The sequence below is a fragment of the Cherax quadricarinatus genome, chromosome 3, assembly GCF_038502225.1.
Source record: "Cherax quadricarinatus isolate ZL_2023a chromosome 3, ASM3850222v1, whole genome shotgun sequence".
Lineage (NCBI taxonomy): Eukaryota > Metazoa > Arthropoda > Malacostraca > Decapoda > Parastacidae > Cherax > Cherax quadricarinatus.
Window position 1 is genome coordinate 69265432 of NC_091294.1, and position 16739 is coordinate 69282170.

Below are 16739 nucleotides of genomic sequence, written 5' to 3' on the forward strand. Positions count from 1 at the left end.
TCAGGGGTGTCACCCGCGCACGACTGGTGACCAGATTGACTTGGTCCCCGGCCACCAAATACGCTACTGCCCCATAGGCCCTGGAGGAGGCATCACAAAAGACGTGCAAGTCATAATCCCGCCCGGTGCACCCGATGGACCTGGGGAATGTGAACTCGTGCAATTCCGCTAGGTCTTTGTTAACCAGATCCCACTCCTGGCAGACTGTTTCTGGCAGTGGGTCGTCCCAACCTAGGTTCAGCTCCCAGGTCTGTTGTACTAGCATCCTCCCTCGAATGGTGATGGGTGTCAACAAACCCAAAGGATCGAAGGCAGTCTGCACTTTGCTCAGCAAAGACCTCCTGGTCAGCTTCCCTTCCCCATCAGGCTTCCTCTTTAGCCTAAGTCTGTCTTCCTTGACTTCCCACTCTAGTCCCAACACCGATGTTACCTCAGGCACTGAGTAGCCAGTATAGTCATGTTCCACCATGCCCCGCAACGTTGGATTGTTTGTCACCCATTCTCTCAATGGCATGTTAGCTGAGAGCATCTCCTGATTAGACTCTCGGTAAATATCCATCAACAGCCTTTCATCTGAGGTGGTACCCTGCATGTTGTCTACATAAAATAGGGTCTTCAGTAATTCTTTAAGCGGGCTGTTACAGTTCACAAGGTGGTAGTCTATGGTAGCCTGTAATAGGAATGGTGAACTAGTGGCACCAAACAACACTGCCCTGAATCTATAGGTATCATACCCTTGCTTGGGCATCTCCCTGTTAGCCAGCCACAAGAACCTTGTGTAGTCCCTATCCTGTGGCTGCAACCCAATACGTAGGAAGGCTTTGCTAATGTCTGCCGCATAGGCGTACTGTTCCGTCCTGAATCTCAACAACACATCTGCTAATTTCTGCGTCAGGGAGGGCCCTGTGAGCAGACAGTCGTTCAACGATGGCTCTCGGGGACTCGCCTGCGAGCTGCAGTTGAAGACTACTCTGATGGGAGTGGTTACCGACTCCTTGGTGACTGCCATGTGTGGAAGATAATAGGTGTTTTCCCCAGGGCTGGCATTGGGCACTTTCTCGATGAACCCAAGGGCCAGCTGTTCCTTAATAATATCATCATATTTCCCCACCAGACCCTTCCTGGTCAGGCTGTTCACCAATGAATTCAACTGACCACGTGCCCTCTTGAAATTAGTGGGCAGCGTTGGGTGGCCCGGTTTCCATGGGAGTCGCACCCAATACTGCCCGTCCCTGAACTGCACATGGTTCAAGTAATCTCGATACGTCTCTTCGTGTTCGGGGGGCGGCTGGTCACCTTTAATCCCTACTACATCCAGGTCCCATAGTTTATGGACCGGCTCACTGTCGGATATGCCAACTTGCGCCTCTGACAGGCCTTCGTGCACACCAATCTGCATCACCAGTACAGCCTCAGTCGCTGTAATACCAGAGCCCTCCTTTCCCGGGGTCGCAGGGAAGTGAGCTGGTATTCTGCCTCCTACGATGTACCCCGCTGGAGTCCTGTACAGGCCCACACCTTCCTTGATAACCCTTCTCGTAGACACGAACTCGTCTAGGTAATCCCCTCCTACCAATATGCCTACATTACTAACATTGTCTGTAGCAATGTCTGGTTCTGCTAGCTTCACACCCAACTCCCTCAAACGTTTGACTGCTTCAGCCAGTCCCCTAGTGGTAATGATATTGGGCAGCCTCTTCACCATCAAGGCTGAAATTTCCCGTCGATGCCCGGCTAACCTGACCGTCACATTGACTACTGGATAAGACCTGCGTGGGACTTCCCCACCAAACCCTTCCACCTTCATGTCAACTTTACCAACTGTCTCCAGCTTCAACCTAGTGGCTAGACTCTCCGCTATGAAGGATCTCTGTGCCCCACTGTCGAAGAACAAATGGGTTGTTTCAGACTTCTTCCCGTTCGCGACCACCGCCATTATGGTGGGCAAGGCCACCGAGCCTTGAAATTGCTCACCAGAACAAATTCTCGGTGCCGTACTCACCACACTCATCGTTACTTCTGACTTGTTCTTGCTCTCCGCCCTTTCTTGCGGTTTGCTCTCCTTAACTTGTGCTAATCCGGCATCATTAGGACACAGTGCACTGTGGTGCTTTCCCTTCCGGCAGCCCCGACACTCCCTGAGCATGGTGTTACAGTCCCTGGCAAAATGTTCTCCACAACACTTGAAACAAAGTCTCAACTCTCTTAGCCGTTGAACCCTTTGGTTATAGGTGGTGAAGCTTGAACACCCTGAACTAGCGTGTTCTTCATCACAAAACACGCACCGTCTCATACTGGCCGCTTTAGTGGCTTCTCCCTTGGCCCTGTGGGTGGAGGACTCGCCCTGGGCATAATACGTGCCTACTTTAGTGGGAGGTGGTTTAGGTCTATCTCTCGAATGTCTGGGGAAGTCGACCGACTTCTCCTTGGTAGGTAATTTCTCCCCCTGACCTATGCTCAGGTGAGATATGAGATCCCCTAACCCTTCAATAATTTGGCTTATCGTGAACCTATTCGTCCGATATTTTAAGTGTAACTCATGCACTGTCGTGCTAGCCAGTTTCCTCTGAATCACCTGGCTAAGGACCCATTTTGAATCATTCTCACCATGCAGATCTCTGAAACTATTGGTCAAGCTCATAATCTCAATACGGAACTTCTCTAGACTTTGACGGTCATGTCGGCAAGCCTCTAGATCCAACAACCGATAAAGTATAGCTACCTTTATCTCCTCAGTGTTGCCAAACATGTCTTCTAATTGGTCTTTGGCATGTTGGTAATTAGCGTCAGTAATCGGGTAGTGCCGGACCAGATCTAAGGCTTTACCCTTGAGTTGCGACCGCAAATACTGCAACTTGACGGCATCTGACAAATCATTTCTGTCATCTATCTGGGCTCTAAACTGATCCCAGAAACCAATGTACTCTGTTAAGGTTCCGTCAAACGTTGGTAAATTCAGCTGGGGCAACTTGGGCAACATATTGACAGGTGTGTGGTTGTTTGGGGTACCTGCGGTGTTCAACACCATCCTTGGAATACTAGCCTTTAATGTACTTAACTTATCTTTGTACATATTCATCTCCTGGTGACAATCTACATCATCCTTAGTGAATTCGTCCATAGCCTGCTGAAGACTTCCCTGGGATTCCTCATCCTCAATAGCCTGTAGCTCATATGCTGAGAATGCTTGTTCATAGGCTTCCCACTTTTCCCCCAAACTCTTCAAGCAGTTCTGCAAATCATCGCAGTCTACATTACTGCGTTGGCAAGTAGCCTTGCACCTGTTATGCGTTCTGTTCAGATGCCCTTTGTATGCTGCTACTGATCGTTTTAATTTTGTTAGCACTGAACCAGACTCTCCTGAACCCCCATCTGCCATTGTCGAAGTTTAATGAGGAGTGTGACACTAATTGTACTTTACCCAGTCCACCCCACAGCACGTCACGGTGTTAGGTGAGAATGAACGAGTCTTAAGGCTTCTCAACAAGCTTAACAATTCCCTTTGTTATATTGACTCTACTATGAATCAAAAATGTACACTGTTAGCTCTCAAATCCCAATCAAAATGTGTATCGATGTGAAAGCTTAATCTAGCACTCAACTGTACAATGCCAGCAAATAATTACAGGACTTAACCTAGTCTCAGGTATAATTCACAAATCCCACATTAACATGAATCAAAGATGATGAAAATCACAATAAAAGTGCAGTGTACAAATTAAATCACTTGGTTAACACAAGCAAATTCAACAATTCAACTTGTGAAACAGTAAATAAATAATGTATGTAAACAGCTTGGCCTAACTGTGCCCAGCTTACTCTGTTTAGCGTGGATGGTTGGATAAGGTAAATCCTAACCTAGCTAGTGTGCTATAACTTAAACCTGGCTTTATAACTCCCTGTAAATAATAACTAGGTTAAATCTGTCCTAGCTACTATAACCTTTTGTAAATATTGCACAAGCCTAGCCTAACTGTGGCTACCTTGCAAATCCACTGTAAGTAATTAACACACAAGTCTCCTACTCTGGATTACTTGTAATCACTGTAAATAATTAAATTCACAAGCTTCTCTAGCCTACCTGGCCTGCCTGTAAATTACTGCAAATAACAACTTCTGTGTATAGTCAGCTTGGCCTAGCCTCTGAGTAACTTTGACCTAGGTGTGCTAACTTAAACCTAACTTTTTTAAACTGGTTCCTAACTGTGGCCTAGCTATGATAGCTTAACCTGTGGCCTAGCTATGATAGCTTAACCTAACTTTGTTAAACTGGTTCCTAACTGTGGCCTAGCTATGATAGCTTAACCTAGCTATTCCACATCCGGTTTTCGAAGGACCACTTTTGTGAAAATTTGTCTGGGCTGCCTCCAAGTGAGTCGCCTACCCTGGCAAACTCTGTTGACACCGAGCTCTGAGATGGGTACCTCAGCCTCACAAGTGGCTTATAGGACAGATTTTTTCACAAATGATTGGTATTGCAAGAAACCTCGCCTGCATGCACGTATAAAGGACTAACTTACTTGGTGTTGCAGCATATATCCTGATCTTCAACTTCCTAAGCCTAGCTTTAGCCCCCTTGGACTTCCCCTTGGGAACCACGTGCAACCGGGAGCATTAATTCCTGCAATATTCAATCGTTATTAGTGTCCTGCCTGCACCTCAGAAATTCCTATATCCAAGAGGGTATGTATCCCCTAGTATAACTATGCAGACTCAGACGCTAGCTTCAGACGACTCTGAGACGCTGGTACTTACTGGGCATACTCTCTCTGTAGCACGCCGAGCCCTCAGTTAACTCAACTCACGATCTCCTAAGTCACTGGCCAGATCCTACGGGAAAGGGTGAATATCTCGTCTTACTGTATGGGCTGATGGAGGAGATCATCTACGGTACATCGAGGTGTCTCTACCAGATTTCCCCAGGTCTCAGATGTGAAGACACGTGGGGGCGCCGCCTGATGTTCACGGCACGTCTTGTCCAGTCGAAGTCTATCGTAAGAAGGACGCTATTCTGTCTTTGTGACCTGCGCCCCGCCATTCAAGCTAGGGCTGCCAGTTCTCCCTAGCTAACTTATCCTAATGTTTGCCTACATTATCGGCCTATTACTACCTATGTTAAGGTCTTAGGTCTACTCTATCATTATCTACAGATGCCTTAGTAAACCTAATATTAGTGTATTACCAGTAAACCTACCTACTCCTTCCCCGAAGAGTAAATCTATAAATTAAATAAGCTTACCAACCGCCAACCAGAGAATGCCTTGCTTGTTTGGGAGGGTTTAAGGGTCGCTCGGCTCAGACGACCAGACGCTCATGCTGGATCTGAGCTGTGGAACTATTTGGACCAAATAAATTTCCACAATGGGCATTGAGTTTTTGCATAGCGTGAGATGGACACGAGGAACATCAAAGAGTGATCTGTGCCTTGTGTTGTGGTCATGTGTTCTGTTGAGGTTGGTAAGATGTTTGAGGGGAGGGTTTATGTCAGAGTTAAGTGTTCTATGTATGTAGTAGGTACAGTAATAAGTATGGATGTTTTGTATGGTGAGTAGGTTTAGAGTTTTGAATATTGGTGGAGTGTGCTGCCTGTAGTGGAAATTTGTTATCATTCTGACTGCTGGTGTGCCGCTGCTGTGCTGCTGCTACTGCTGCCACTTTTGCTGCTGCCATTTCTGCCACTGCTGCTGCCACTTCCGTTGCTGCCACTTCTGCTGCTGCAGTTGCTGTTGCTACTGCCACTGTTGCAGTTGCTGCTGCCACTGTTGCTGTTGCTGCTGCCACTGTTGCAGTTGCTGCTGCCACTCTTGCAGTTGCTGCTGCCACTTCCGTTTCTGCCACTTCTTCTGCTGCAGTTGCTGTTGCTGCTGCCACTGTTGCAGTTGCTGCTGCCACTGTTGCAGTTGCTGCTGCCACTGTTGCAATTGTTGCTGCCACTGTTGCTGCTGCCACTGTTGCAGTTGCTGCTGCCATTGTTGCTGCTGCCACTGTTGCAGTTGCTGCTGCCACTGTTGCAGTTGCTGCTGCCACTTCCGTTGCTGCCACTTCTTCTGCTGCAGTTGCTGTTGCTGCTGCCACTGTTGCAGTTGCTGCTGCCACTGTTGCAGTTGCTGCTGCCACTGTTGCAATTGTTGCTGCCACTGTTGCTGCTGCCACTGTTGCAGTTGCTGCTGCCACTGTTGCAGTTGTTGCTGCCACTGTTGCTGCTGCCACTGTTGCAGTTGCTGCTGCCACTGTTGCAGTTGCTGCTGCCACTGTTGCAGTTGCTGCTGTTACTGTTGCAGTTGCTGCTGCCACTGTTGCAGTTGCTACTGCCACTGTTGCTGCTGCCACTGTTGCTGTTGCTGCTGCCACTGTTGCAGTTGCTGCTGCCACTGTTGCTGTTGCCGCTGCCACTGTTGCAGTTGCTGCTGCCACTGTTGCAGTTGCTGCTGCCACTGTTGCAGTTGTTGCTGCCACTGTTGCTGCTGCCACTGTTGCAGTTGCTGCCACTGTTGCTGTTGCTGCCACTGTTGCTGCTGCCACTGTTGCTGTTGCTGCTGCTGCCCTGCTGCTTCCACCCTCTCACTATACCTCACTTGGTCCAGCCATTCCTTGACATATCGGACTTGGTATCAAGACAATAGAGTTTAGGAAAGACCCCTGTGGGGTGAGCGGCGAAGACAGGACAGGCCAAGCATAGCATTAGAGGGGAGTGGGTATAGGGGTACATAATAAAGATATTGAACTAAATTAGAGGAGTGCCCACAGTAGTAAAGCGCCGGGGCTTAACCCAGCAGCTAGGCGCTCGTGGGGCGAACTGGAGAAAGGAGCAGGTTCTGATTGGGGGGTCTTGTGGGAGGTCTTGAGTCCGGAGAAGGTGGCAGCAGGCTAGGTCGCAGGGAAGGGCAGGCAGGTAAGACCATCAGAGAGCAGCTCACTGGTAGGTGTTATTGGAGTCATTAAGAAGGCAGGTTTTTAGTAGAGCCCCCCCCCCTCAAGAGAGGTTCCTTGACGCTGGTGAGGGGCTCTTGATCTAGGGAATCGGATCCGTGCTCCAGCTCCCTGAATTGATCCTGAATGCCTTCCATCCCTCCCCCACATGCCTGGAGTTTACCTGGAGAGAGTTCCGGGGGTCAACGCCCCCGCGGCCCGGTCTGTGGCCAGGCCTCCTGGTGGATCAGAGCCTGATCAACCAGGCTGTTACTGCTGGCTGCACGCAAACCAACGTACGAGCCACAGCCCGGCTCGTCAGGAACCGACTTTAGGTGCTTGTCCAGTGCCAGCTTGAAGACTGCCAGGGGTCTGTTGATAATCCCCCTTATGTATGCTGGGAGGCAGTTGAACAGTCTCGGGCCCCTGACACTTATTGTATGGTCTCTTAACGTGCTAGTGACACCCCTGCTTTTCATTGGGGGGATGTTGCATCGTCTGCCAAGTCTTTTGCTTTCGTAGTGAGTGATTTTCGTGTGCAAGTTCGGTACTAGCCCCTCTAGGATTTTCCAGGTGTATATAATCATGTATCTCTCCCGCCTGCATTCCAGGGAATACAGGTTTAGGAACCTCAAGCACTCCCAGTAATTGAGGTGTTTTATCTCCGTTATGCGCGCCGTGAAGGTTCTCTGTACATTTTCTAGGTCAGCAATTTCACCTGCCTTGAAAGGTGCTGTTAGTGTGCAGCAATATTCCAGCCTAGATAGAACAAGTGACCTGAAGAGTGTCATCATGGGCTTGGCCTCCCTAGTTTTGAAGGTTCTCATTATCCATCCTGTCATTTTTCTAGCAGATGCGATTGATACAATGTTATGATCCTTGAAGGTGAGATACTCCGACATGATCACTCCCAGGTCTTTGACGTTGGTGTTTCGCTCTATTTTGTGGCCAGAATTTGTTTTGTACTCTGATGAAGATTTAATTTCCTCGTGTTTACCATATCTGAGTAATTGAAATTTCTCATCGTTGAACTTCATATTGTTTTCTGCAGCCCACTGAAAGATTTGGTTGATGTCCACCTGGAGCCTTGCAGTGTCTGCAATGGAAGACACTGTCATGCAGATTCGGGTGTCATCTGCAAAGGAAGACACGGTGCTGTGGCTGACATCCTTGTCTGTGTCGGATATGAGGATGAGGAACAAGATGGGAGCGAGTACTGTGCCTTGTGGAACAGAGCTTTTCACCGTAGCTGCCTCGGACTTTACTCTGTTGACGACTACTCTCTGTGTTCTGTTAGTGAGGAAATTATAGATCCATCGACCTACTTTTCCTGTTATTCCTTTAGCACGCATTTTGTGCGCTATTACGCCATGGTCACACTTGTCGAAGGCTTTTGCAAAGTCTGTATATATTACATCTGCATTCTTTTTGTCTTCTAGTGCATTTAGGACCTTGTCGTAGTGATCCAATAGTTGAGACAGACAGGAGCGACCTGTTCTAAACCCATGTTGCCCTGGGTTGTGTAACTGATGGGTTTCTAGATGGGTGGTGATCTTGCTTCTTAGGACCCTTTCAAAGATTTTTATGATATGGGATGTTAGTGCTATTGGTCTGTAGTTCTTTGCTGTTGCTTTACTGCCCCCTTTGTGGAGTGGGGCTATGTCTGTTGTTTTTAGTAACTGTGGGACGACCCCCGTGTCCATGCTCCCTCTCCATAGGATGGAAAAGGCTCGTGATAGCCCCTATCACGTTCTTGATGAACACAGAGTTCCATGAGTCTGGCCCTGGGGCAGAGTGCATGGGCATGTCATTTATCGCCTGTTCGAAGTCATTTGGCATCAGGATAACATCGGATAGGCTTGTGTTAATCAAATTTTGTGGCTCTCTCATAAAAAATTCATTTTGATCTTCGACTCTCAGTCTGGTTAGCGGCTTGCTAAAAACTGAGTCATATTGGGACTTGAGTAGCTCACTCATTTCCTTGCTGTCATCTGTGTAGGACCCATCTTGTTTAAGTAGGGGCCCAATACTGGACGTTGTTCTCGATTTTGATTTGGCATAGGAGAAGAAATACTTTGGGTTTCTTTCGATTTCATTTATGGCTTTTAGTTCTTCCCACGATTTCTGACTCCTAAAGGATTCTTTTAGCTTAAGTTCGATGCTTGCTATTTCTTTGACCAGTGTCTCCCTACGCATTTCAGATATATTGACCTCTTTTAGCCGCTCTGTTATTCTTTTCCGTCGCCTGTAAAGGGAGCGCCTGTCTCTTTCTATTTTACATCTACTCCTCCTTTTTCTTAGAGGAATAAGCCTTGTGCATACATCGAGTGCCACCGAGTTAATCTGTTCTAGGCATAAGTTGGGGTCTGTGTTGCTTAGTATATCTTCCCAGCTTATATCGGTTAGGACTTGGTTTACTTGGTCCCACTTTATGTTTTTATTATTGAAGTTGAATTTGGTGAATGCTCCCTCGTGACTAATCTCATTATGTCGGTCTGGGGCTCTGCGCATACATGACTGAACCTCAATTATGTTGTGATCTGAGTATATTGTTTTTGATATGGTGACATTTCTTATCAGATCATCATTGTTAGTGAAGATGAGGTCTAGTGTATTCTCCAGTCTAGTAGGCTCTATTATTTGCTGGTTTAAATTGAATTTTGTGCAGAGATTTAAAAGCTCGCGTGAGTGTGAGTTTTCATCAGAGCTGCCTCCTGGTGTTATTACTGCAACAATATTATTTGCTATATTCCTCCATTTTAGGTGCCTTAAGTTGAAATCCCCCAGGAGCAAGATGTTGGGTGCAGGAGCTGGAAGATTTTCCAGACAGTGGTCAATTTTTAACAGCTGTTCCTGGAATTGCTGGGATGTTGCATCCGGAGGCTTGTAGACTACCACAATGACTAGGTTTTGGTTCTCGACCTTTACTGCTAAAACTTCCACTACATCATTTGAGGCATTTAGCAGTTCTGTGCAAACAAGTGACTCTGCAATGTACAGGCCAACCCCCCCCCTTTTGCCTGTTCACTCTGTCACATCTGTATTGGTTGTAACCTGGGATCCATATTTCGTTGTCCAAGTGATCCTTTATGTGGGTCTCAGTGAAAGCCGCGAACATTGCCTTTGCCTCTGTAAGCAGTCCACGTATGAAAGGTATTTTGTTGTTTGTTGCTGGCTTTAGACCCTGTATATTTGCCAAGAAGAATGTTATCGGACTGGTGGTATTGTTGGTACTGGGGGGGGGGATTTTTTTTCCGGCATTAGTATCTGTATCTGTTGGTTTGGAGTGGAGGCCATCGACTGTGGTTCCACTCCAGGAATGACTGGATTTGGTGTACGATTTCTGCCATTTCCTGCCAGTTTTTTTTCCTTCCTGGCACTAAAAAACCTCTCCCTCTTGAGTGGCTGTGGCTACCCAGGTTTTCCCATGGCCTGGATGTTTTGTATCTTTTTGTCCCCTTTAGATGGTATGCCTGGCAATTTAAGTTATAGCACAGTCTTTCCTGTACTGAAGAGGTACACAGTTCAGGGTGAAAAAGCTTACAGGAAGGGAGTTTGCATTTTCCTGTTGTCATATGGGCATGGCATTTTCTAGGGTGGTCATAGTTGCACGTCCCATCTGTTTTTCCAGATTTCCCATGCCAGTAGATACCAAGTGCATAGTATGTGCACAGGCTTGGTTTCCGTTTGCCTTGGGTTTCTGTGACTGTATTCCCTGTTGGTGCATGTTTCCCTGTCTTACTTCTATCCTCTCTAGCACCAACAATGGAGCTCCCACCAGTTGTTTTTGGTAATATATCCTCACTATTGCTAGTGGAGTCCTCTTGTTTGCTATTTCCTGCGGTATTTCTAGTTTGCAATATTGGTTTTATCTTATCTTTGACTACACTTGTTTCCCTACTATGGCTCCTGTCCCCTATGAGGTCATTTATATGTATTCCTTCCTGCGTATAATTCCCGACTACCTGGACAAAATCTCCAGCTTCACCATTACTGTCTCCCAGGACAGCATCTCCAGCTTCACCATTACTGTCTCCCAGGACAGCATCTCCAGCTTCACCATTACTGTCTCCCAGGACAGCACCTCCAGCTTCACCATTACTGTCTCCCAGGACAGCACCTCCAGCTTCACCATTACTGTCTCCCAGGACAGCACTATCAGCCCCACATTTACTGACTACCAGGACATCATCTCCAGCCTTACAGTTTCTGACTACATGGCCAGTATCAAGGGCAGTACCATTCAGCCCAGACTTTTTATGTTCCCATCTGTTGTAGAAAGCTTCCAGGTTTTCTATGAAAGCAGCTTTGATGTTGACCTCTTTTAATACCCTTGTGATTTTAGTCCACAGATTTATCTCATTTGGGCATACCCAAAAACACTTCCCTGTTTTAATACTGCTTGTAGCTAGTTCTTGGATATCTGCACAAGGGGCATGACACCAATTTCCACAAAAATGACAATTTATGCATGTGGAAGCCTGTTTGTTTGACTGACCACAGACTACACACAGCTTCATAATGATTTGAATGGTTGATTTACTGCAATTCTACTAGCAACCTCTTGAATATTCTATTAATAACCTCCTTAAATGAAGCTCTAGCTATTTGTATTTCTGTTTCTAACTGTTTTTGTATATTGGACAGCTTACCGTGCACGTTCCTGATTTATATTTAATGTTTGTGTTTATAAGGGCGCCTACAACCCCATCCGTTTACAGTCTGCTTTATTGTCCAACGAAACCGTTTGAAACCAGTCAAGGGTTCGGACCAGTCAAGGGTTCAGACCAGTCAAGGGTTCGGACTAGTCCAGGGTTCGGACCAGTCAAGGGTTCGGACCAGTCGATCTGATCTGATCAGTGGGTCACTTATTTAAACCATACTGGTCGGTGATTTGAGCTAACACATGAAGGATCTACTGGAAATTATCTACCCGAGTAATCTGTGATTTGATTGATACAAAAGTATAACTTGCGTGTTGAAGAGCTGGTGACTGCTGGCAACTCCTACAATGACGAACGGTCGAGCCTCAACCCTTGTTTATCAATCGCTGTATCTAGCTTTTCTATTTTTTTTCCGTCTCCACCACAATAAATGCTATATTATCACTATAGTTGACTGGTGCAAATTTTGGAGGAAGGACGCTTTTTCTGTAGTAATAATTGCTTCTCGTTGTGTATATTGCGACCGCTGGTAACTACAGGTTATATGAAATTCACAGTATATGTCTGATATTTCAAGAAAAAAAAGAAACTAATGAAAGTCACTCCACTCCACTAAGTACCATTATAATACTGGTTAGTTGCTACTACAACACTGTATTCTGCTATTCACTGGTATCACTAGATTAATTGCGAAGCATTTGGTAGGTCATTTATGTATAGGAGAAAGAGAAGAGGGCCAAGGACACTTCCCTGTGGGACACCAACTGTAATTGGTTGTGCGGAAGAGCTTGCCCCATTTGCGTACACATATTGGCTTCTGTTGCTGAGGTAAGACTTGAGGTAGTTGAGGGAGTGCCCTCTAATACCATAGTGTGACAATTTTACGTGGAGCAAGTCATGGTCAACTGTATCAAAAGCTTTACGTAAGTCAATGAAGATCCCCAGTGGGACTTCTTTTTTCTCTATCGTAGTGTATATATGTTCTAGCATGTGTATAATAGCATCATTAGTATTTTTATTAGGCCTGAATCCAAATTGGCAGGGGTTGAGAATGTTATGAGAGATGAGGTAGGAGTAGATTCGTTTATGAATTAATTTTTCGAAGATTTTTGAGAGAGGGTGTAAATTGGATATTGGCCTATAGTTATTCAACTCTGTTTGGTCTCCTCCTTTATGGATCGGGGTGACCCTTGCTATTTTGAGAACTGTAGGGAAGGTGGAGGATTCAATGGATTTGTTAAAGAGTGTTGCAATGATTGGTGATAGTACTTGTGACGCTTTTTTGTATATAAAGGGTGGTAAGGTATTTAAATCTCCTGCCTTGTTTTTCACTGCGTTGATAATAAGGGAGACTTCGTATGGGTTAGTCGGAGCTAGGAACAGTGTGTTCGGGTAGTTGCCAGTGAGGTAGTCATTTGGTGGGGTATATAAGCTTGGGATATTATTGGCAAAGGTTTTGACCTATAGTGGAGAAGAAATCATTGAGTCTGTTTGCTGTTTCTGTTGGTGGGAGTTGGGGTTCATCTGATTTTGCTAATTTTATTTCGCTATGTCGTGATATCTTTTTTGTTCCCAGAATTTCTGATAGGGTCTTCCAAGTCTTTTTTATATCACCTCGTAAGTTGGATAATCTGTTCTCATAATACAATTTTTTTGCCCTTCTTATCAGGCTGGTTAGGATTGACGAGTAACGTTTTGTTTGGTCTTCTACCCACTTGCCGGACTGTGCCAGGTGTACGGTCCCGTAATACTCGAAAACATTACCTGGAGTTTACCTGGAGAGAGTTCCGGGGGTCAACGCCCCCGCGGCCCGGTCTGTGACCAGGCCTCCTGGTGGATCAGAGCCTGATCAACCAGGCTGTTGCTGCTGGCTGCACGCAAACCAACGTACGAGCCACACCCCGGCTGATCCGGAACTGACTTTAGGTGCTTGTCCAGTGCCAGCTTGAAGACTGCCAGGGGTCTGTTGGTAATCCCCCTTATGTGTGCTGGGAGGCAGTTGAACAGTCTCGGGCCCCTGACACTTATTGTATGGTCTCTTAACGTGCTAGTGACACCCCTGCTTTTCATTGGGGGGATGGTGCATCGTCTGCCAAGTCTTTTGCTATCGTAGTGAGTGATTTTCGTGTGCAAGTTCGGTACTAGTCCCTCTAGGATTTTCCAGGTGTATATAATCATGTATCTCTCCCTCCTGCGTTCCAGGGAATACAGGTTTAGGAACCTCAAGCGCTCCCAATAATTGAGGTGTTTTATCTCCGTTATGCGCGCCGTGAAAGTTCTCTGTACATTTTCTAGGTCGGCAATTTCACCTGCCTTGAAAGGTGCTGTTAGTGTGCAGCAATATTCCAGCCTAGTTAGAACAAGTGACCTGAAGAGTGTCATCATTGCGTATTTCCGTTTCATCAGCCTCAAACGGTACATTTCGCACTCTAACCCATGTATAATGCCTGGAGACGTCATGAAGGCGGACACTCACCATAGAATTGACATCCACTCGCACATCCTGGTATTTCTCTACCAGCCTCTCATACACCCTGGTCCTCAACAACTTAACAAACACCCTGTATGCGCCATTAAGCTCTACACCATACAATTCTTCATCCTGTATACCATACGTATCCCGGATGATTAATGGCAACAGCACAGGAGCAGCTTGCGGCAAAATCGCCCCGCGAACCAGCTGGATGCCCACAGTATTTACCCTCTTCCTTACACTCTGCGCCATATTGAAAAAAACAGGAAGTCTTTCAATTGCCGAGAGAGGGCAGCAGGCGCACGTCTGCTCACACCAACAGACGAGCAGAGAATGGGTACATTAACTGGCCGGGATGGTAGCGATGAATCGCTTCCAGTCCAGTCCCAGGGAAGGAAGTTTGACTGACGTCAGTAGCTCACTGACTAGCAGAAGGGGAGGACGTATGTGTTGTTCCTGCTCACCAGCTTCACGTAAACGCCTCCTGAGATACACGGTACTCTCAGATAAGTACCTGGCAGACACTGACAGCAAACACATTACAACGGTAAAGGCGGAAGAAAGGCAGACAACGCTAGAAACGTAAGAGAGGGACACTCAAAGATAAAGATGTTGTCAGGCAGTGTAATGATCACTGGTTGTAGCAGAGGGCTGGGACTGGAGATGGTCAAGCAGCTGGTTAAGTCACCATCTGCCCCGCGTGTGGTGATAGCCACCTGTCGTGAGCCTAACAAGGCCATGGTGAGTACTACTCTATGTAAACAATGTCACTGCAGTAGACCTAACACATTCTCGCTAATTATACCATTATAATACGCTCATGTAGGTATACTGGGCGCTTTAGGAAGGTTCTACCCGCACCTAACATTGCAGTAGGCCTACTGGTTTGTTAAATAGGTTCACTCGCACCTAACCTTGCAGTAGGCCTACTGGTTTATGTTAAATAGGTCTCACTCGCACCTAACATTGCAGTAGGCCTACTGGTTTATGTTAAATAGGTCTCACTCGCACCTAACATTGCAGTAGGCCTACTGGTTTGTTAAATAGGTCTCACTCGCACCTAACATTGCAGTAGGCCTACTGGTTTGTTAAATAGGTCTCACTCGCACCTAACATTGCAGTAGGCCTATTGGTTTATGTTAAATAGGTCTCACTCGCACCTAACATTGCTACGTTATTTCTGTTGGTTATTGCTACGTTCTTCCTGTTGGTCATTGCTACGTTCTTTCTGTTGGTCATTCCTACGTTCTTTGTTGGTCATTTTTACGTTCTTTGTTGGTCATTCCTACGTTCTTTCTGTTGGTAATTGTTACGTTCTTTCTGTTGGTCATTGCTACATTCTTTCTGTTGGTCATTGCTACGTTCTTTCTGTTGGTCATTTTTACGTTCTTTCTGTTGGTCATTGCTACATTCTTTCTGTTGGTCATTGCTACATTCTTTCTGTTGGTCATTGCTACGTTCTTTCTGTTGGTCATTGCTACGTTCTTTCTGTTGGTCATTGCTACATTCTTTCTGTTGGTCATTGCTACGTTCTTTCTGTTGGTCATTGCTACGTTCTTTCTGTTGGTCATTGCTACGTTCTTTGTTGGTCATTTTTACGTTCTTTGTTGGTCATTGCTACGTTCTTTCTGTTGGTAATTGTTACGTTCTTTCTGTTGGTCATTGCTACATTCTTTCTGTTGGTCATTGCTACGTTCTTTCTGTTGGTCATTGCTACGTTCTTTGTTGGTCATTTTTACGTTCTTTGTTGGTCATTGCTACGTTCTTTCTGTTGGTAATTGTTACGTTCTTTCTGTTGGTCATTGCTACATTCTTTCTGTTGGTCATTGCTACGTTCTTTCTGTTGGTCATTGCTACTTTCTTTCTGTTGGTCATTTTTACGTTCTTTCTGTTGGTCATTGCTGCATTCTTTCTGTTGGTCATTGCTGCATTCTTTCTGTTGGTCATTGCTACGTTCTTTCTGTTGGTCATTGCTACGTTCTTTATGTTGGTCATTGCTACATTCTTTCTGTTGGTCATTGCTACATTCTTTCTGTTGGTCATTGCTACGTTCTTTCTGTTGGTCATTTTTACGTTCTTTCTGTTAGTCATTGCTACGTTCCTTCTGTTGGTAATTGTTACGTTCTTTCCGTTGGTCATTGCTACATTCTTTCTGTTGGTCATTGCTACATTCTTTCTGTTGGTCATTGCTACGTTCTTTCTGTTGGTCATTTTTACGTTCTTTCTGTTGGTCATTGCTAGGTTCTTTCTGTTGGTCATTGTTACGTTCTTCCTGTTGGTCATTGCTACGTTCTTTCTGTTGGTCATTGCTACGTTCTTTCTGTTGGTCATTGCTACGTCCTTTCTGTTGGTCATTGCTACGTTCTTTCTGTTGGTCATTGTTCCGTTCTTTCTGTTGGTCATTGCTACGTTCTTTCTGTTGATCATTGTTACGTTCTTTCTGTTGGTCATTGCTGCGTTCTTTCTGTTGGTCATTGTTACGTTCTTCCTGTTGGTCATTGCTACGTTCTTTCTGTTGGTCATTGTTACGTTCTTCCTGTTGGTCATTGCTACGTTCTTTCTGTTGGTCATTGCTACGTTCTTCCTGTTGGTCATTGTTACGCTCTTCCTGTTGGTCATTGCTACGTTCTTTCTGTTGGTCATTGCTACGTTCTTTCTGTTGGTCATTGCTACGTTCTTTCTGTTGGTCATTG

General features: G+C 45.9%; 2 protein-coding genes across 2 annotated transcripts in view; one reads left to right on the forward strand and one right to left on the reverse strand.

Moving 5' to 3' along the window:
• Positions 1-375: 375 nt before the first annotated feature.
• Positions 376-5344, reverse strand: LOC138853879 (uncharacterized). The gene is made up of 3 exons (XM_070093413.1): positions 4307-5344; positions 1658-4229; positions 376-408 (listed from the first exon to the last, which is right to left on the reverse strand). The coding sequence occupies exons 2-3, from the start codon at positions 3377-3379 to the stop codon at positions 376-378; spliced, it is 1755 nt and encodes a 584-aa protein (XP_069949514.1). The 5' UTR covers positions 3380-4229; positions 4307-5344.
• Positions 5345-14363: 9019 nt separating this feature from the next.
• The window catches only part of LOC138853740 (C-signal-like), a 74754-nt gene continuing 72378 nt past the window's right edge, over positions 14364-16739 (forward strand). Inside the window, exon 1 of the mRNA XM_070092154.1 lies at positions 14364-14787. Within this exon, the coding sequence (XP_069948255.1) occupies positions 14656-14787 (132 nt within the window). The 5' untranslated portion in view covers positions 14364-14655. The remainder of the gene's footprint in view (positions 14788-16739) is intronic.